The sequence below is a fragment of the Streptopelia decaocto genome (genome assembly GCF_964273445.1).
Source record: "Streptopelia decaocto genome assembly, chromosome: 6".
NCBI classification, from domain to species: Eukaryota; Metazoa; Chordata; class Aves; order Columbiformes; family Columbidae; genus Streptopelia; species Streptopelia decaocto.
Window position 1 is genome coordinate 26571284 of NC_138660.1, and position 21071 is coordinate 26592354.

Consider the following 21071-nt stretch of genomic DNA (forward strand, 5'->3'; position numbering starts at 1 on the left):
CTTCCGCGCACTGGGAGCCGCCATTTTGCTGTACGGAAAGGCAGTGCGGTTAGTGGAGAGGCGCCGGGCCGGTGGCGGAGCCGGGGCTGGGGGAGGGGGTGCGGCGGCGCGTTAGGGTTTCGCTCGTTTCACACGACGTTGGCGAGAGCGGCCTGTGACACGTACGCCTGAGGAAGTTCCGCGATATGGGCGCGACCATCGTGTTGTACAGAGCTGGCAGAGCCGAGCCCCGCCCCTCCGTCCACGGGAGGGTAAAGCCCCACACCCGCCCCTCTCGAAAGCGTCTTTGACGGCTCGTTCGCCGCGGACTGAGCGGCTCGTCGGGAGGCGGAGACCCTGCAGCGCCCAGGAGGCAAGCGAGCGGCGCCGGGAGCGAGTCCCCACTTCTCCACCCACCCCGCAACAGCGGCGCTGTACGGCGGAGCCTCGGTCAAAATGGCGGCGGCCGTGTGGCGGCCGCCATCTTGGTTGACGGCAGTGCCGTACAGAAACCCCTTCCCCAGCAGCTGAGGGGCGGCCGGGGTGACCTGGCTCCGCCATCTTGCTGTACGGCTGGCGGCGGCCGGGCCGGCGGGCGGGGGCCGGGGCGGGCCCGGCCGGCGGCGGCCGGAGATGGTGATCTGCTGCGCCGCCGCCAACTGCTCCAACCGGCAGGGGAAGGCGCACCGGGGCGCCGTCTCCTTCCACAGGTAAGGGCGGCCTGCCGCCGCCCGCAGGTGCCGCGGCCGGGCCTCCCCCATCCCCGGCCCCGCTCCGGGCTGCCCGCGGCGCTGCGGCGGCCCCGGCTCCTCGGGAGCTCCCGCCGGGCCCCGGGCGGCTCCGGCCGCCCTTTGTTTCCCTCAGCGCCGGGACCGGCCCCGGGCAGCGGGGGATCCCGGGGGTCCGCGCTCGCTCCGGGCCCGGCCCCTCGGCCTGTGCCCGCTCAGGTGCTGCCCGTGAGTCCCCGGGGGCGGTCGGTGCGTCTGGTGACCGGCTGGAAAAAGCCGCTTCTCCCAGCTTACTCGCGGCCTTTTCCCAGTGCAGGAATTTTTACACCGAATTAAACGTCTCCAGGATGAGCGTCGGAGACGCGTGTGGGCTCGGCCGGGGTGTGAGGCGCATCCCAGACCCGCCGCCCTCGGCTGCTTCACGGGTCGGTTCCCATTCAAAGGGCAGCGACCCTTTTTTGGTCTGGGCTGTTAATGAGCATCGGGCATTTCGGACCAAAATGAAACAATCCTCAAATGGGTGAAACCTGTTAAAATTCACGAGAATTTCCTAAACGTGAAAGTACCAACCTTTCTGATTTCCCAAATGCAACTTATTTTTTCATTGTTTTTATCCATTTGTTTTTTTCAGATTCCCTCTGAAGGATTCGAAGCGGCTGATCCAGTGGCTAAAAGCTGTTCAGAGAGACAACTGGACTCCCACCAAGTATTCATTTCTTTGCAGCGAGCATTTCACCAAAGACAGCTTTTCCAAGCGGCTGGAAGACCAGCACCGGTTGCTGAAGCCCACCGCCGTCCCCACCATCTTCCAGCTTTCAGAGAAAAAACGCGACAACCTGGATTATGTCAGAAGCAGAAGAAAAACAGCGAGCCAGGTGTCGCTGCAGGATGCAGAAGACCCAAGGGAAGGAGGCTGTGAGGTAGTTCAGAGGACCTCGTCTTCTGGCCAGGACTTCATGGTGATGCAAGAGACGAAAGAGATGGAGGACGCAACTTTGCAAGCGGAAATGGGATCGATGTCCGAGGAGGAAGAGAACGTCCACGGCCAGCTGGATGGCCCTCGGAGAAGGACGTTAGGCGATAACTTGGTTGCAAAGCCTGGACTTCAGAATAAGCTGGAGAGAGCTGCTGTAGAGGACTGTCCTAAAGCCACCTGGCCGGGGAGCTGGGTGGCAGACAGGAGTGGCGTGTCCGTCGACGACTTCACGCCTCCCGCCTCTGGTGCTTGCAAGTTCATCGGCTCCCTTCATTCTTACAGCTTTTCCTCGAAGCACGCCCGGGAGAGACCGTCCTTCCCAAAAGAGCAGCTAGAAAGGAAAAGGCCAAAGAGAGACACGGAGCCGAGCTGCAGCAGCCACCTCGTGGGACGCGATAAGGCCGTAGCAGAATGTTCCTCCGCTTCATCCCTCCCCGCCACCCCGCAGAAACCTTCGCAGGGTTTGTCGGCGTCCCCGGCAGACCTGACCCCTCGGCCCGCCGCCGAGGCCGTGGCGGGGAGGAAGGGGGACACAGACGCCAACCCCATGTCCATCAATGAGGTGATCATGTCGGCCTCGGGAGCATGCAAGCTCATCGACTCCCTCCACTCGTACTGTTTCTCCTCCCGGCAGAGCAAAAGTCAGGTGTGCTGCCTGCGCGAGCAGGTGGAGAAGAAGAACGGGGAGTTGAAACTGTTGAGGCAGAGGATCAGCCGCTCTGACAGTCAAGTCAGGAAGCTGAAGGAGAAGCTCGATGAGCTGAAGAGGATCAGTTTCCCTTACTTGAACAGCCTGCTGTCCCAGGACTGTGGTCAGTATTCCCAGCGGCTCTGCCTTGAGGCAGAATTCACCCTTTTCTTAGGCTGTTGAAGTTAGAGGCTGTAAAGATGCGATGGGTAAAAGATACGTGAAAGGTACCTCTTGGGAAGGAGAAGTAGTAGCTTGTGTTAGACCAACAGATACAGGTGAAAGAATTAAGTTTTTGGGTACATGAGCTATTTCATATATCCCAAAAGTTTTCAAGGTGATTCCTGGCACAGAATGGGAAGTTAGATCATGGTGTTGCAGACAACTCTTGATGACTTTTCTTTTTCCTTCTCCTTTCTTCTTCCTGGATTATTTTAACTTGTTTGTGACTCAGTACCACCTGTTAGGATTTGCCTTCCTTTGCAGTGTGCCTGCGATTTTTTTATTTTGGGTGTGTTAATGAGCTCTTGTGGGCAAGCAGGTATCTGGGAAAGCAGTTGTAGTCTTCTCCGGTGAAGTAAGAAGTACTTGTGATATTAGATTTCATGTACCATACTGGGGTTGGATGAAATGGAAGTGGGAGGTATCAAATATGACAACGTCATGATACACAGTGAGGTCACTTTTTGTGTCTGAATGTCTGTCCGGCAGGGGGATTGGACTATATGATCTTTCGAGGTCCTTTCCAATCCCTAACATTCTGTGATTCTGTGTTTGATTTGATCGTTTCCTTCCTGGGAAGGAAGGAGTTAGGAAACGGATATTGAAGTGAGAAGAGATGGAGAAATTACTTCACTATCAATTAAAAAATGAGAAACGTGAAAACGTAGCGGAACTCAGTGAGGGACAAGGTTGTGTAAAAAGGTTGTTGTGGAGAAGTGGAATCAGGCCATAACCCTTTATCTTGCTTTAGGGTGCTTCAATATGCAGCTGATAAAACTCTTGCACAATGACTCTGGTTGCAAGATACAATTTGAGGGAAGAGTTTTAGGAGCATCTAATGATGTTTGTGGGGCTGCTGAGAAGATGTTGGGTTGTCTTGTGAAGGATGCGTGACTTGGGGCTTCCTTGAAGAAGTCGTCACCCGTGGATTGTTGTCCCCTGATGGCAATTCTTGCCTCTCTTCTTTAGGAGAAGCTGCCTCACAGCTTCTCCTAAAACCACATGGTATTAGACGCGGTCAGAAGAGTGATTCTGCCATGGGCAGGGACTTTCTCCAGGCTGTTATCGCAGTCGAGCCTGCTCCCTTGCTCGAGCTCAAGAAAATAAACCCTAACAAAATTCTCAAAAGTTGTACCCAATGTGACTTTTCCCATGTGTTTCTAATTTTTCAGAGTATGGGGAAACTCACATTTGATTTGAGGAGTGGGGGGAAAAAATTCCCCCCTCTCCAATGGGAAATCAATGTAGTTGGATTTGTACCTTCTGGTCTGTATTTTTGTATTATTTTGGTGCCAAACTAAAGAAAATAACTAAGTACAATTTTAGGGTTCCATAATTGTCATTCATATATATATATGTGTGGATATATATATATATATATGTATGAAAAGGGGTGTCCAGCTTTGCTGAAATACCTTCATTGAGATACTAATTGCAAAAACAATGTCCTGAAGGATGTGTTCCATTACTCTAGTAAGCACTATGATTTTTCTTTTCTTTCCTGAGATGGTTGTTCTTATACATGTGTCTTTGAGAACTATATATGAATAATTTCCGAAAGAACATAAGAATTACATATTCTGTTTTTTAGGGGATTTTTTTAAATGAATTGACCAACTCGTTACCTGTTCTGCTGTCTCCTCCAACAAAACTGGAGAGCGGTGTGTAAAAATGAACCATTTTGGGAATTGCAGCTTGGTGCGATGGGAAGTTCCTGTGGAACTCTGTGGCTGGTGACCTTTTTTAAAGGATGAAGTGCTATAGTGCAGTCTGGCTTGTGCCCAGACATAGAGTTTTACTGTAATACAAAGCTCAACTGAAGAAGGGCTCTTTGGTATTCATAAAAATACCATTGGGTAACATATTAGGTTAATAATTATAATCTTCGTTAGAAGCTACATTTCAGTTGTCCTGAATTGCTTGGTGTGTAGCGGAGGTGACGTTACTCGCTGTGAAGTTCCAAAGGCCTCGGGGACGGGGAGTGTCAGCGGAGGAGCCGCCCGGACTGACCGTGCCGGTTGTTCCATCTCCGTGTCCCGACTCCCTGCGCTGCTCTTTGCTCTTCAAATGCTTCCACAACACCGCCAGCAGAAAAACAAGCTTTAGGCTGGCACCCACTGAACAGATCTTCATCGTGGTATTAGTTCTCAAGTGATATTTTCCTCCAGTGTGTTTCTGGCTGTATCCAAAGTACAGCCGGCTGGGAAGAGCGGGTTTCTGCAGAGCTGCTGTCCCCACCAGCCACACAGAAGGGTCAGTGACTCATCTGGGCGAGTTGGGCTCACCGTGTGCTCCAGCTGTCACCATGTGCTCAAGCAGCGTTTCCCAACCTGTCTTAATTGTGGGATCGACGAGCTGCTTTTAGGAGAAGCCCTGGGCTGTTTCCCACACAGTGACCTTTTCCATCTAAACTTGGAATTATCTTGTTTATTTGGGAGGAAAATGTTTCTTGCCATTTCTGAGGTTCGTAGACCAAAGGCTGAGGAAAATCCCAGCGGAGCAGCGCCATGAGGCACCGAGCAGCAGGCAGAACGAGGGCAGGAGCATCTTCTAGATAACAACTGGATGCACTGGGAGAAACTGGGGAGAACCAGTGAGCAAGTATGGATGTGGTGTCCTGGGGAAGGGGAGACAATTCTGACAGCAGTGTCCTCCAGTACACAAGTACCACCTGACTGTCTTGTTCTGCTTGGAGGTTTCTCAGCTCTGCTGCATTGTGCTCCCCCAGTGCTGGCACAGACAGGAGATCAGAGGTGATCCTTGCATAAGATCACCTCATCCTAACGTGCTCGAGTTTGATCCCTTTGTAAAACTACATCTCCCAGCAGGCACTGGGATAACTCTTACTTCATCATGAGATCACTTCCGTAATGGCCATCTTACCAACCCTGCGCAAAACACTTGCTGGGGAGCAAAGGTGGTTTGAGAGCTCGAGCGAGCGATAGAGAAATAACCCTGTGGACCATGGCTGGCGATGGAGCAAACGCAGGTATGGTTCACTGGGATCGGCTTGTTGGCCTTTGTCAGAGAGGTAAAGCTGTTGGAGTGCAGCCCTTTGAGCATATGCTGCATGTTTGGCTTTCGTGAAGGTCATATTAAAGGCAAGGGAGTTTGCAGAATGAGTCCCTGTGAAAAACGGACAGAATTTTGCTAGGAATGTGCAGGAAATCATATTTCTTTCCAGCTTAGATTTGTCTTCAAATATTTGTACAAAGTCTGCATAGAAATGGGGTCATTTGTGATACTTTTGACCTGCAAATGAAGCATAGTTCGAGAACTTTTGGGACAAGCCAAAGGACTCAAACATTTAAAGTCTGCTTTTATTGCCGAGGTCCTGATTCCTGGTGTGTGGGGCCCAAGCTGGTGTTTCCCATCAAGGTGGCAACAGGTTTCTGTTTGTGTTGCAGGAAACAAATAGCAAAATCCTGTTCCCAGCGGCAGCGAGAAGTGGGGTTACACGAGGAAGGGAGATGCTGTGCTTCCATCGGTCTGAGCAGGTCCTGCCTAGCCTAGCTTGAAAATGAGACCCTTATAATGGATCACAGAGATGTGCTGCCAGGGAAGAAGTCTGGTCAGAGTAAGTGGGTGTTACAAAGAACAAGGGAGCTATAAAATAAGGCAAGGGTGAGATAAGGAGTAGGAATATGTGTGCGCAGGTTAAGAGCGAGGCTGAATCTGTGGCAGAAGGTGTCTCGAGAGAGGCGAGATGAGACGTCAGAGCACCCATAGCCTGCGCAGGAGCTGCCTCATGGGACACACAGCGGGTCTGGAGCTTGTGCTGATCGTGGAGGCAACTCCTTCACCACTGCAGACGTTTAATTCTACAGAGAGTGGGCAATGACTCACCAAAAAAATCCAGCTTGCAGCTAGGAAGCAATGAAAAGGCACAGGTAGGTTGTTTGGGTTTCTCATAATAGTGTGTAATTTAAAAAAAATCTTTTATCTGTATATTGTAGTGCAGGAGAACTCCAACAGCGATTACGGGCACTGGAGCATTTTACTGCAGAAGTTAGAAACAAAGACAATAACACGTTAGTATGTGGTCATGAAATTAATTACTAAGGCTGCAAGATGAAAATTGGTGAATGTAACCATGTTGGCAGCTTTTTGAGCAGAGCTGGAGCATGTTGGAAAAGCTGGGAATGCTTTACTGGTTAACTGGGGGAGCATCAGCAAAGGGCGTAAAGCTGTGCAGCACTCGGGGACGGGCAGCGGAGTCCAAAGCCACCTTCTGTACTTAAATATGTAAAAATTACGCTGGACAAGGCTGCTGCTTAATTACCAGAACTTTGATGATGACAATTTAAATCCAGTAAGTGACTCAGCTGAAGAAAGTGCTGCAGGAGGCTGCCTGGCTGTTGCTGTAGACCCTGCACTTTGAAGACTGAGAAGATGCTTTGTGAGTTGCTTTGGTTTTTGTTTGCACTTTGTGACAGTGCAGGGAGGGATTTGTCTTCTAAACCTTCTGTGAATGTGAAAGATGTGGAAATGGTACATCTGATGGTGAAACGGAGCCAACACATGTGCCCAGGACCTGGACGTGGCAGTTTTGGCCTGAGTGGCTTCCTGAAGAAAAGGGTGATCAGGTTGCTGATGTGCCTGCGGTTTTTGTCTCGCAAGCTGCTGTGATTTGTGAGCGTTCATGGCTGATTTCAGTCAGATATTGTGGAGGAGCAGAGGTCTTGAAGATGCTGGGGCCCTAATGGCTTCAAGTGGATCATCTGGTGGGAGAAGGCGACTCCAGGAATGTCCTCGTTAAGAAAGAGGCTGTAGCATGAGCTCACTGTGATGAAAGAGAAACTGTGCATGCGAGAGAACCGGTGTTGAGAGGACATATCTGGGTCTGTGTCTCTTGCACTGGAAGTTCCCAGCTGTGGTTTGGATTCTTGACATGGACACACACACTTTTTCAGCTGTAGCAGCAGGTTGTTTGCATAAGTGATGCACCAAGTGAAACTCCTCTTGGCAAACTGCATCTTTAAACCTGTTTGAAACAAAGCAGCTCAGCAGACAAAGACATTTGCCTCCTTAAACTCTACTTTTTGTTGCTACAATAGTCTTGCTTTTACCCAACCACGACATACGAAGCAAATTTCTTTTCAAACCACTTTTTTTTCTGGTGTACTCAATCAGCCTCTGTCCTGTCTGCCTCCCCACTCGTGCTTTTCCACTCTCAGCTTGGCCCTTTGGCCCAGAAGGAGGGAGAAAAGGTGATTTGGTCCACTCCTCAGAGACCAGTTCCGAAGGGAAGAAGCAGCGCTGCGTAGGATGTGAGCAGGATGTGTTTACTCCTCACTGAGTCCTTCACCCTTATTCCCTGTTGCTCTCGGCTTTTCCAAGTGATCTAAGAACTAAAAAACTCAGGTTGGCTTCCCTGCCATCCAGGTAGTTTGGAAAATAATGTTTGCTTGGCCATGTTTGCCCAGATGCTGTAGCGTTCAGGATATACAGTTATTTTTGGCTGGCTGGAGGTCCCAGCTCTTTGGAAGCGAGACTTGGGGTCAAGTTATGGGTGCTGGAAACCATCATTTGGCTTCTCTTGGTTTAGAATGGAGTCTAAAGAGTGGGAAAGGCTAAAGCTGTTTCTGTCATTTGGATGCTTTTTCCTGAAATGCGCCAGGGTTGGTAAGCAGAAGAAAATGAAGCGCTCATCCCGCTCCTGACCCAGGAGAGGGCAGCAGCAGCCCGGCCTGGAGGCTCCTCCAGCCTCTCCAAAGCTTCGGTCTTCGCTTCCAGGGGAATCTGAGCCTGCAAAAAGCTTGGAAAGAAGTGCAGTGTATGCAGCAGCAAGTGACAGGCAAATAAAAGTCGGATGAGGAAGCAATACTCTCCTTAACCACAAAACTGTCTGCTCTCAACATGAAAGTAGCAAGGGAAACTGGTTCCTAAGAAGCAATGTAGAAGTATGAGGTTTCTCATAGTGATAATTTTGGACTTGTGTTGTTGCTTTAGTTGTTCGCAGGTGAAAGGTGGTGAGACCACACCTGGAATCTTGTGTCCAGTTGTGGCCCCTCAGTTCCAGCAGGACAGGGAACTGCTGGAGAGAGTCCAGCGCAGCCACCAAGATGCTGAAGGGAGTGGAGCATCTCCCGTGTGAGGAAAGGCTGAGGGAGCTGGGGCTCTGGAGCTGGACAAGAGGAGACTGAGGGGGGACTCATTCCTGGGGATCAATATGGAAAGGGGGAGTGTCAGGAGGATGGAGCCAGGCTCTTCTGGGTGACAACCAGTGACAGGACAAGGGGCAATGGGTGCAAACTGGAACACAGGAGGTTCCACTTAAATGTGAGAAGAAACTTGTTGGGGGTGAGGGTGGCAGAGCCTGGCCCAGGCTGCCCAGGGAGGTTGTGGAGTCTCCTTCTCTGCAGACATTCCAACCCGCCTGGACACCTTCCTGTGTAACCTCATCTGGGTGTTCCTGCTCCATGGGGGGATTGCACTGGATGAGCTTTCCAGGGCCCTTCCAGTCCCTGACATTCTGGGATTCTGTGTGATTCTGTGAAGGTAGGTATCAAGACAACAAAATCATAAGTATCTCATGTATCAATACAATGATATCTTGTCCGGTGCAATAACACTGTGGTGTGGGTTGCAGGAACCCTATGGTAACGCCTCGGTGAGGCTGCAGGACGGGCTCTGCAAGGCTGGCTCTGCTGCCATAGCTTTTTATCACCTATTTGTAGTGAGTTTTCCTGTTTTCTCACATTGCTTCACTTGCACAATACTTCAGGATAAAGAAGAGTAATTGGCAGCATCTTGCTGCCATGCCAGCTGGCTTTCTAAACCTGCTGTCTGTGGGAGAATGAAGAACAAAGTGGTAATTCTCTTTTATCCAGGAGAGTTTCTGTTCCCTCTCCTTTGGTGTTCTAAGTGTGGCCTTTCCGTTTTTTCTCCTTTCTCAGAGATTTTAGCCTGACATTTGGGACTGAGTACAGTGAAGCTCAGACTGACACCTCATTGGCGTTGGTCTTTCCAGAGACCACGTACGTGCCGTGTTGCTTTCCCTGCGTACACCTTTGGAATGGATCTGCTTTGCTGTTCCTGTGGTTTTCAATTGTCTCTCCATTTCTCTGATTTATTTGTGTTTTTTCAGGTTCCGCCCTCTGAAATCACAGCAAAATGCAAAACTGTTGTTCATTGAAGCTCTTCTAAAATGATATATTAAAAAACTTTTACCTTTGCGAAACAGACTTTGGTTGATTCTTAATGCAATGACGAAGGGAAGCAGCTTTCTCTTCCATTTGTGCTTTGACTTGCAGGCACCCTGGTCTTTCTAAAACATTTCACTTAGTCCAGAGTCTAAGCAGGACAACTTGTGAACGATCCCCGTGTCTTTGAAAAAGTGCAGGTCATTGTTAATCTCTTCAAAAACTTCACAGCCAAGCTTTGGCCTCGAATATGTATGCAGCATGATTTTCTTTTTCCTCTGAAGTGAAGACTTGTTTCCTTGCTCGTTGAAACAAGCAGCTATGGTATGTACTCAGTGCTTGAGAAAAGTCAGGCTGGAGCATTAGAGATTTAGTTACCGTTTAGTGATAATTCTTTCAGTCTCTTTCCTTGTTTGTAGGTGGGAGGGGAGTCAGAAATGGAGCACTGGAAGGGGGCTCTGTGCAAGGCCAAGAGGTTTGGAAACAGACCTGCTTTCCGTGGCTTGTCACTGTTCCTCATCTCTCCCTGCACCTCAGAGCTGATGCTGCTCTAGAGAAAAATGCTGCAGATCCCTGAATTTTTGTTGTTTTCTTCCTCCGCAGAGACTCCCCAGCTGAACCCCGTGATGGAGCCTCTGTCCTGGATGCTGGGCACGTGGCTCTCGGACCCGCCAGGAGACGGCACCTTCCCCACCATGAAACCCTTCCAGTACCTGGAAGAAGTGCACATCTCTCATGTGGGGCAGCCCATGCTTAACTTCTCGTAAGTCCGGGGCTCTGGCTGCAGTGGCAGCAGCTTTTGGGTGAGATTTGTTGGTTGTGTTTCATTTCCAGTGGCAAAGCAAAGATTTCACCTACCAAATGAGAGAATATACTGATATGTGACTGCATGGTCTGAGGTTTGTTTTCCTTTAAACCTTGTGATTAATTGGCATGCTGTTGCAAAATACTCAGAGCTGCACATCTGCAGTTGCTGAAGAGTTATTTTCACAAGGCCAAGAGTACTGTGTGCTTCTACAGAGCTTTTCTGAAGTGAGTTCACAGCTGTGGGCTCGTGCAGGAACACACGTGTACAGGACCAGGACTGTGGTGCCATGTACAGCCCTTGTGTCCTGCCAGTCTGGAGGGTTACACAGTCAGAAGTAACTCAGGTGCTGAGAACGTGACTATCTTAGAATAGCGAGAGTAACTTGGGGTACCAAGAACGGCCCCAGCGTGGACATCACTATTGTTCGTGCAAATTCCATAACTGCCTTTGAAAGACCAGCGATCCTTCTGCTTTATCATGATGTCCACAGGATGTGTGTTAGCCAAAAGACTTACTGACCTTGTGGCCAGAAAAAAACTCGCCATCCCCTTGCTGGTGGTGCCTGTCTAATCAGAAATGAATCTTCAGGCAATAGCATTACAGCTGCTGTCGTTCTGCTTTGCGAACCTCCTGCTTAGAGGTGCAATAAATGAAGGAGCTATGGCATGGCTGCCAAGTTTGTCCATTTTAAACTGTGGCCCTCAGTCTTCACCACCGTGAAAATCTGAGAAAAATTAAGGTGTTTACCACACTAGATGGGATAGGAGGCAGATGGCTCAACTGCTTTGGCTGCAAGTAACTGTTCTAAGATAAACTGAAATCTGGAGGAAGAAGAGTGACATGTTAGCTACCTGTTCAGTACTGCTCCATTTGGGAGGGGTGAGTTGGAAAGCTTGTTGCTTTGAAAACCGGAGAAAATAATAATGACAAGGTGCCAACGCTGTGTGAAAGATGCCCCGTGTTCCTGGTGTGCGCTGTTCATTGTGACAGAGCTGCCGGCTCAGTGTGTGACATGTTTAGTCCAGTTTCCAAAAGAAACCAAGCTCTGACAGTTGTGCTCTGTCTACACCTCCTTCTCTAATTGTTGAACAGTTGCCGATTTGAGTCGCCTTGGGTTTGTTTTGGTGCCAAAGAGATACACAACTCAGAGTAGCTGCCATGCACCCAAGCATGTGGTCCCTTCTCCCAAGTAACGAGCATCAGGACAAGAGGAAACAGCCTCAAGCTGCGCCGGGGAGGTTGGGGTTGGATCTGGGAACAATTTCTTCCCCAAAGGGCTGTGGGGCATTGGAACAGGCTGCCCAGGGCAGTGCTGGAGTCACCATCCCTGGAGGGTTGGACAGACGGACATGAGGTTCCCAGGACATGGGGCAGTGCCGGGGGTGGGGGAACGGTTGGACTCGATGATCCTGAGGGTCTCTTCCAACCAAAGGGACTCTCTGATTCCATGAAACTCGTCCCTAACTGCTCACCTGAGCTGTGCTCCCCTTCCTTGTCTCCAGCTCTTTGAAACCGCTGGGTTTCTTGTGCCATGTCTAGGGGTGCCATGTGCTGCAGCTTGTGCTGCTGATCTCCTAGGAAATGGTGGCTCTGTGATTTATTATATTTTACTTCACACAGGAAAGACTTGCTTTGGATTTCTGAGCTGTCTTAATAAATAACTGCTCCAGTTTGCCACATGCCAGCCCCTGGACCAGCCCTTTGGTCAAGCTCTTCTTGACTCTGTTGCTCATTTATCCTGCTGCTGTTGGGGTGGCAGATGATGATACGGTGCATCCCCAGTGCCAGGACAGGTCATGGTGGCCAAGGGGCCAGTGTTGGCCCTTCCCAGCAGGAACATCCTCATTGCATGACAGAGGCACGTGTGGAAACCACTGTGGTGCCAAGGAGTTGTGGGTGCAGATCCAGCAGCAGCAGCTCCCAGGTTGCCTCTGTCTCTTTTCCTGTAGGATGCAGAGTGGGAAATTCTATGAAAAACAGTACAAAAAGAAAGAGATCAGTCTAGAATATAGAAATGCTTAAAGGATAGTCTGCTACGCTGTATAGATACCCAGCTTGCTGTGGTGCTGAAGTTCAATGCAGTTACCTGTGTAGACTCAGGAATGCTGTGGCACTACTGTAATAAATGAACATGTGTGATACATGAAATCATCCACGTTATAGGTGACCAGACATACAACCCTAAAGCTTCATGAAGAGTAAATAAGAATCTGAGGTGAATTTTCTTTTCCTTTTTGAAGAAGGTGGTGGGAGAAATTAGCCTGCTCTGGTACTGCCTGCAGCAAGGAATAAATAAAACAACTCCCAACTTGCTATGTTTAAAAGCTAAATAAAGACGATATTGTAATTCCAGATATTTATTTGAGACACAGTGTGGCTGCAAACAAAACCATCTTGTTTTCTGATTCCCCCACAGATTCAACGCCTTCCATCCGGACACCAGGAAACCCATGCACCGAGAATGTGGATTCATCCGCCTCAAACCCGACACTAATAAGGTGGCTTTCATCAGCGCTCAGAACACAGGTACGTGCACCGGGGAAAAGGTTGTTACCCTGCTGTGCCATTTTGTCACTTCTCCAGAAAATTATTTCACCTCTCACAGTTTCATTTCATTTATTTTCACCGTGGGTTCGGCGCCGAAGAGCAGCTGTGCTGCTCTTCGGCGCCGAACCCACGGTGAAAATAATAAATGAGCTTGTGTCAAAAGCACTGAGTTTCTAGGACTGGCGATGTGGCTTTTAGTGTCAGGAAAGGACTGCAAAGGGAAATCCTGCTCACGCAGGAGACTCGAGGGAGATCCTTTTCTAAATTATAAGTTGGTGTGTGCATACGTGGCTTTATGAACCAAAAGACCGCCTGCCTCTGTAAGCTGAATTACTGTCTGAGACTTAACGGGACTTTCTTGATGCCTTTGTAGCATCCTAGTCTCTTTTTTTTGTTGCGGGGAGGATGTTTTCACACAGCTCCTGTCTGGACATAGTGCCTTGTTATGCGCTTAAGCACCCTACAGCTGCCGAATGAGAGTGAGCCACATCTAAAATACTTTAAGAGCGTTAAAACACAGGTAATATTTAAATTTGTGTCTAAAACTCCAGAGCAGGTGCTGAAGGGAAGGCTGCCGGTCGCAATGCGATACTCATCCCACACGGTATGAGTAAGTCTGGCTGGCTGGATATTTTTAAGCAGCATTACATGTCTGAAGTGTGTGGATTTGCAGTTGTCGATACGCGCTAGGTCAATAAAACCGTTCTTCGGGTAGAGCAGTGGTCTATTGCGTAGCCTAATAACTGTGACATCATTAAGTAACCTTTCTAGTCGTATTAATATAAATATATATTACCTTGCTTCTCACTAGGTCTGGTGGAGGTGGAGGAAGGGGAGGTGAACGGACAAGAGCTGTCAATAGCTTCTCACTCCATAGCCAGGATCTCCTTTGCCAAGAAGCCCCATGTAGAGCAGGTGAGTGAGCAATTCGCATAGTGTTGCTGGCCCCAGGACGTGTCTAGCTGAGAGGATAGGTTAATTAGCATGCTTTAATCACAGATTGCCAGGAGGAGTTCTGGGAAATATTGCGTAGCATCCTTTCTGTAACAGTGTTCGGAAAATACTTGGTACATTACAAGACCCAGAGGGCCCATTAAGATAAGAACTGATATGTGAATCAGAGCAGCCATCCCAGAATCCTGTCTCCAGTAGCAGCTCTTTAGAGAAGAGAATAGCAAAGCCTTGCCTAAATACCCCTGTACATCAATAATGTTGCCTCTTAACGCTGAATTAATTACGGTCTGAGGGTGCATACATATAAGGTATGTCCAGTATTGGGCCTCATCAGGATGTTTTAGGAACACCTGGCATTTGCGGAGCTCCACCTTGTCTTTGCAAATCTTGCGTTTCGGGGCGTTCACAGGTTGCTCTGCGCTCTCATCCCATCCGTGGCTGCTCAGCAGCGCTGGCACTTGCTGTCAGCTCCAGTCTTGCTTGACTGCCGCTTGGTTTCGACTCACAGCTGTGAGTACGATGGCACTGCTATGGTGTAGGTCACCGCTGGAATCCCGGCTGTCATGTATGACCTTGTCTTGTCTGACTAGCAGCTGAGAAAGAGCAAGGTCGAACAAGCTCTCGCAAAGAATAGGTACTGGCATATTCTTGCATCTGTTTTGTTTTCTCTGATAGCTCTTGAAGCAAGTGACTGCGGTTTTTCAAGGGTGATAAGTGCGATGTGGCTCTCGGGAGAGAAGACACTGCTTTGATTGCAGCAAATACAGTATTGTCTTATTAAAGACTTTAAGGCTTAATTTTGCAGCCTTAGTTTTTATGTGCTGTAAAACAAACCCAAAGATAAACGAGAGCACAAGTTTGTGCAGATGTAGCCAGTGTCATAAGTGTGCTCCCTAAATTCACTGAATTGCCAAAAATTGCATGTGCCCACACAAATATTGTTCGAACTGGAAAGGCAGTCCTAACTCCACTGCCTTCGAATGCATGTTTTAAGTTGTTGGGTTTCTCCTTTCCCAGGAGCAGCCTCCTTTCTATAGCAGGAGAAATAAAGCCATTAAATACTGTGGTTATCACCAAGGCACCACCCTCTTAGAGTCACTGCCTGAAAGGTGAGCAGATAGACTGGCAGAAGGAGAGGGGGAAAGCAACAGAAAGCCAGCGAATGTCCTACTGCTCGAGGGCTCCAAGGCTGGCGTTGGCTGAACCTCCTGAGCTGCAGGTCTGTGCTCACCTGGCACCTGAGGGCAGGGAGGCCCAGGTACTGGTCCCAGTGAGCGTCTGGGAGGCCCTTGCTGGTGAAGGGGGAAGTGGAACGAGAGGGAATGGCAGGAAACCAGCTCCCAGCGTTGTTTTCTTCACCAAGAACAGCATAAACTGCCTGTGGAAATCAAGAGACCACAAGCGTGAGAAGGGCGACGTGTGCTGCTGCTTTAGTTGCTCGTTCTGAGAAAACTTTACCGTAATGTTGTGTTCTCGCTGAAAGGTGACTCGGGAAGGCTGTGGCTTGGCCAGCCATATTTGGGCAGGAAGACGTGTTCCCTGGGCCAGGGCTGTGCCGAGGTGCGAGAGCTCCCTGAAGGGACAGAGACGATGCTGATGGGACGTAAGGCACAATTGCAGCGTATGAGACTCTTCCTCCGTCTCTGAGGAGCGAGTGGCTCTGAGCTCCCGCCCTGTGCATACAGACGAGGTGTTCTGCAGGAAGCGGAGGAGCACTCCTAGACCAGTTTGTTTCCAAACACCCTGCTCGTGTTCCCCTGTGAGCATCTGAAGAACAGGCACTTTTTTCAAATATTTTCAGACTTTAAGGCTGCCCTCTCAGTATGTGGGTGTGGAGGGAACTGACTGATGTGCTTGCAAGGCTGCTGTGTTATCTCTGAAAGGTGGTGGAGACCTGTGGAGTGTCCTGGTGAATGGAGCCTCATGGTACGTGGGTCACCCATCTTCAGGAAGCACCTCAAGGTCAACCCTGAGAGCTATGAGCTGGTGAGCCTCACTTCAGTCCCTGGAGATTTCTGCACAGATGAAGGAGAAGGTGGTTGGGCACAGTCAGTGTGGTTTAGCCGTGGGGAAATGGTGCCTGACTGACCTGGTTGTCCTGGGTGATAGCGTGACTGGATTTGTGGATGAGGAGAAAGCAGTGGATGTTGCTTCCCTTGGATTCAGCAATTTCCCCAGTGTTTCACGATTCCTCTCCACGTGGGAAGCAGCAGTCTCTGTGCATCTCAGAAAGCTCATCCAGTGCAATCCCCCCATGGAGCAGGAACACCCAGATGAGGTTACACAGGAAGGTGTCCAGGCGGGTTGGAATGTCTGCAGAGAAGGAGACTCCACAACCTCCCTGGGCAGCCTGGGCCAGGCTCTGCCACCCTCACCCCCAACAAGTTTCTTCTCACATTTAAGTGGAACCTCCTGTGTTCCAGTTTGCACCCATTGCCCCTTGTCCTGTCACTGGTTGTCACCCAGAAGAGCCTGGCTCCATCCTCCTGACACTCCCCCTTTCCATATTGATCCCCATGAATGAGTCCCCCCTCAGTCTCCTCTTGTCCAGCTCCAGAGCCCCAGCTCCCTCAGCCTTTCCTCACACGGGAGATGCTCCACTCCCTTCAGCATCTTGGTGGCTGCGCTGGACTCTCTCCAGCAGTTCCCTGTCCTGCTGGAACTGAGGGCCCACAACTGGACACAAGATTCCAGGTGTGGTCTCCCCAGGGCAGAGTAGAGGGGCAGGAGAACCTCTCTGACCTACTGACCACCCCCTTCTAACCCACCCCAGGTACCATTGGCTTCCTGGCCACAAGGGCTCAGTGCTGGCTCATGGTCACCCTGCTGTCCCCAGGACCCCCAGGTCCCTTTCCCCTACACTGCTCCTCAACAGGTCATTCCCCAAACGTTCCTCAGGTATACACGGAGCTCGTCCTCTCACAGTTCCATTACCCCACCTTTGGCTGAAGCTCGCGTTTGAGAAGAAATCCCATTTTTTGCCAAGTTCCTCTCATGTTCTCCTTTTGGCATTCAGCTTCCCTTGTCTGACCTGCAGTGATCCATTCAGAAAATAAAGAGCTGTTCAGGAATCCTGAGTATAGGCAACACATTGCGAGATAATTTCTTGTTAAAGTGTCTTTTATATTCTTTTTAATTGCCTTTTCCTGCTTAGGGTATTTGAGGAGTGCTGTCATGCATTACAAAGAGCCCCATCTGATCAGGAAATATTAATCAAAGCATAATTTGCATATGAGCCTGTTCCTGCTGTTGCCCCTATGGATGTCAGAACAGCGGTGTGTCCTATGCAGCCCTGGGAAGCTTCGCTCCAACTGGCAACAACCTCGTGGAAGGAGGATGTGTTGGATATCGCCATTAAGGGCACGCTGCGGGCTTAGGAACAGATGTGTTAATGGAGAGGATGCTGTCTCGGAGCACACAGACTGGAGATAGCTCATGGACGTGCCCCCAAGTGGCCTTCACTGGAAACATGCATTTGCAAAAGCCTTTGTGTTTTAGGAATTTCTAAATGGGACTGGTTTAAGTGACAGCACATTAATCGTGCTTGCAGGTTGTCCTGCTGTCCCCGGGACTCTGTTTCTGTTCACCCCTGGGATTGTGCTCGGCACAAGAAGTGGCAAGTGGCCACCAGGCAGAATAAGCAGCGATTCCGGGCGATGCAGAGCGAATCTGGGCTGAAATCGCGCAAAGGGCTGAAGCGCTGGGTGCGGGGTCCCTGCTGAGCTGCCTCCTCGCAGCAGATCTCACCCTGTGTCACCCACACAGTTACATGGCCCTTCTCCTGCCGGGTAGCTGGAGTGACACCTTCCAGAACCTTATTCTGGGACAGGAGGTTCAAAAGGGGATGGTCCCAGTTCTCTCCTTTATTTCGGTGACATCTCAGAGAAGACCCACGGCCTGTGCTGAGCGCTGTGGAGGCTTAGCTGCTCCCTCCAGCTTGGCAGCCACAGAAATCTGGGTTCAGGCGTCTGCTTGCACGGGTCTTAAGTGGTCCAGCTCCACAGGGCAACCCCAAATTGCCTCTCTGGAAGTCTGGTGCAGCACAGACAGACTTGCAGCCTGTCTGGGTGGAGGGATGGGGACAATGTCACCTGTCGAGCCCTCTCGATGCACAGCAGCGCTCTGCCACCCCACCCTGGGGCCGAACCTCACCTGTTTGCAAGCCAAGGCTCAACAGGCTCCCATCTCCCCAGGTAGTGTGAGCAACACTTTTGTCTGGCACAGTGCGGTGACCTGCAGGGAGCCCGAGGGGTTTTGAAGGCTGTGTTGGGGATGTTGTTCAGCACAGAGAAGCTCCCTGAGCCACCAGCTGCTCTTCTGGCGGAAGGATATTGGCCTCACTGTGCTGAGGTGGTGTCGGTAGTAGCACCGGGACACTGCGTTGCTCTGTGGATAATGGTCTTAGAGCTGGTATTTTTGAAGGGGTCACCTTCCTTAGGAGATAAAACTTCTCTTGGTTTATTCACGTGGCTGTAGTGAGCCCATCCTTCCATCTGTGGAGCGTTGACAGCAAAGGGGCGGTAGGAAGCGCAGGTAAGGAATTTAGCCTGTGGATGCTGTTTTCTTTGATTTTGTTATTTCTTTTATTCCCCTCCTTTTAGATTACAAGAAAATTCAGGCTCAATTCTGATGGGAAACTTGAACAAACTGTCTCGATGGCAACCACTACGCAGCCCATGACTCAGCACCTCCACATTACCTACAAGAAGGTGATGCCCTGATGCTGGGAGGGCCGGGTCTCCCTGGGGACATCGTGTAGAGTGAGCAGCAGCAGCTCGGGGACACGACGTGGCACATCCCGGAGCTGGCAGCTCGGGGACACGACGTGGCACATCCCGGAGCTGGCAGCTCGGGGACACGACGTGGCACATCCCGGAGCTGGCAGCTCGGGGACATGACGTGGCACATCCCGGAGCTGGCAGCTCGGGGACATGGCATGACAGATCCCAGAGCTGGCAGCTCGGGGACATGGCAGATCCAGCTGCCTGTGCTTGCCCCCAGGGCTGCGGAGCTGCTCGTCCTGTTGAGAATGTTACTCAGATGTTTCTGTAATGGTATATTAAAAAATAAAATAAAAAGCTTTTATTTTTATGGCTGCCTTGGGGTGTGATTGCAGAGTAGTCTGCGCGTCCCTCTGCTCTTGCTGTGGTTGCAGAGGCTTTTTGATGCCTGTTCATTAGAAGGTGTTGGGTTGCAGATCCAACCTCCTGAACCCTTCTCTGCAACCTGAATAACGCTGTGGAAGCCTCAGCATCAGGAGTGTATTTGCACTGCAGGGACAGAACTGCCTTTTGCTGTGGGAGGGAGGGGACAGTGGCACCTGAGGGTGCTGTCCGGGTGACTTGAAAGGCAGTGCTGCTTCCACTCCACAGCAGAGGCTGGAGAGATGGTTCTGGCTGCATTTCTCCTTCTGTTGTCTTCAAAGGCTTTGTGGAGCGGGTGTGTGGCTCTAGGGAAGGCCTTGGTGGTGGTATTTCTTTCCTAGATGATTTCTGATGCCAACAGTTGTGCAGAAGCTCTGTGTGAGGGTGCGACGGGTCTGGTTTGCGCCTGGAGCTTTCCTTGGGACCCAAGACCCCCTTGGCCAAAGGGATTTAAAATCTTGGCAGCTTTGGAAATGGTTGCTCTGGTGGCTTCCCAAGCTTCTCTGAGCTTTGCGGTGGTGTCCTCAGCGTATTTGCAGGTAGCGCAAAAGTGATTCAGAGATGTGGTTTCAGCATGTAGTGCCGCAAGGGTATTTTAAGGAAAAGTGGAGAAGTAGGCAAACAATTCAGACCCTGCATTATGTTCCTGAGCCCCTGTATTTGAAGCTGGAAATTCAAACTGGGGCTAAGAAGTGATAGCACAGAAACTTCTCATGGTTTTGGAGACAGCAGAGGGCATGGGGGAGGCAGAACTTTGTGAGAAGTGATTTTGAATGTTGGTGCTGTAGGTCTTTAAGTGTTGCTCAGTGGCGTGAAGATGGAGGCTGCTCATGGGCAGTGCGCCCCAGGGGTCAGTACTGGGTCTGATCCTCTTCCTTAGCTGTAGTAGTTTAGCCCCAGCTCCCCCAGCTGGCAACTAAAACCACGTGCTGCTCACTCACCCCTCCCCAGTACCCAGTGGGATGGGGAGGAGAACTGGGGAGCGCGAGGAGATGTCAGCACGGTCCAGCTCTGGCTCGCTCCAGCAGACACCCCACAGCTGCAGAAGGAGCAGCGCAGCTCCAGGACACCCCCCGGGCTCTTGGCAGAGAGCAGGGACAGCTCAGAGCTCCCTTTGCCCTCTCAGGACGGAGCCCTGGGAGGTGTGGGCTGAGACCTGCGAGTGTCTGGAAAGTTGATCCACTCATCTCTCTGCCAGTTCTTCATCCGCGGGCCGGATGGTTTCCACACCACGTCTCCTCTCGCTCTGCTCCGTGCTCCATGGGCACCTCGGCTTCTGCAGAGGCCTCTGCGCCTTTCTACCTGTTTTTCTCTCTGGGCTATTTGGGACCAGGTGTTGCTGCCTGGAACCGGCTGCTCAGTGCGGATGGAGTTCACGAGGAACTGCATTGAGTATCTTATTTCATATTCCATTTTGATTTTATATATATATATATATATATATATGTATTTGCTAGTAGTGCGCTAGTATTTTGTGATTTTATTCAACTGTGTTTATCTCATTCCAAGTTTCTCCCTTCCCTTTCAATTCTCTCCCGTCTGGGGGGTGGGGGGGACTGAGTGCGGGGTTATCATGGTTATATTGCTAGTTTGGGTTAAACCACGACACTCCCGAGTTCACCAAGGGACACGCACAGTCCTGCCATGGGAAGGAACAGCCCCGGGCCCCAGGACACGCTGGGGTGTCCGGCTGGAGAGCAGCTCTGCAGAGGAGCCCTGGGGGTCCTGCTGGACTCCACGTTGAGCCTGAGCCAGGACGGCCAAGGGTGTCCTGGGCTGCACCAGGAGGAGCATCGGCAGCGGATCAAGGAGTGACCAGCAGTGCTGAGGCCACCCCTGGAGCCCCTGCCAGGTGGGCTTTGCATCACAGGGTCTGTCTG

At 50.7% G+C, this 21071-nt stretch overlaps 1 protein-coding gene across 3 annotated transcripts; it reads left to right on the forward strand.

Annotated features, from left to right (window-relative positions):
- The first annotated feature begins 454 nt into the window (after positions 1–454).
- On the forward strand, positions 455–19138 carry THAP4 (THAP domain containing 4). 3 transcript variants are annotated; one of them, XM_082056564.1, is made up of 6 exons: positions 455–689; positions 1339–2495; positions 10342–10501; positions 12963–13072; positions 13905–14008; positions 18649–19138. In XM_082056564.1, exons 1-6 carry the CDS (start codon positions 613–615, stop codon positions 18766–18768), a joined length of 1728 nt encoding a protein of 575 aa, XP_081912690.1. In that variant the 5' UTR covers positions 455–612; the 3' UTR covers positions 18769–19138. The 3 variants fall into 3 exon arrangements, with proteins under 3 accessions (XP_081912690.1, XP_081912692.1, XP_081912691.1); XM_082056565.1 differs by lacking the exons at positions 455–689; positions 1339–2495 and adding exons at positions 5440–5582; positions 6001–6170; XM_082056566.1 differs by lacking the exons at positions 455–689; positions 1339–2495 and adding an exon at positions 5428–5582.
- Positions 19139–21071: the final 1933 nt, after the last annotated feature.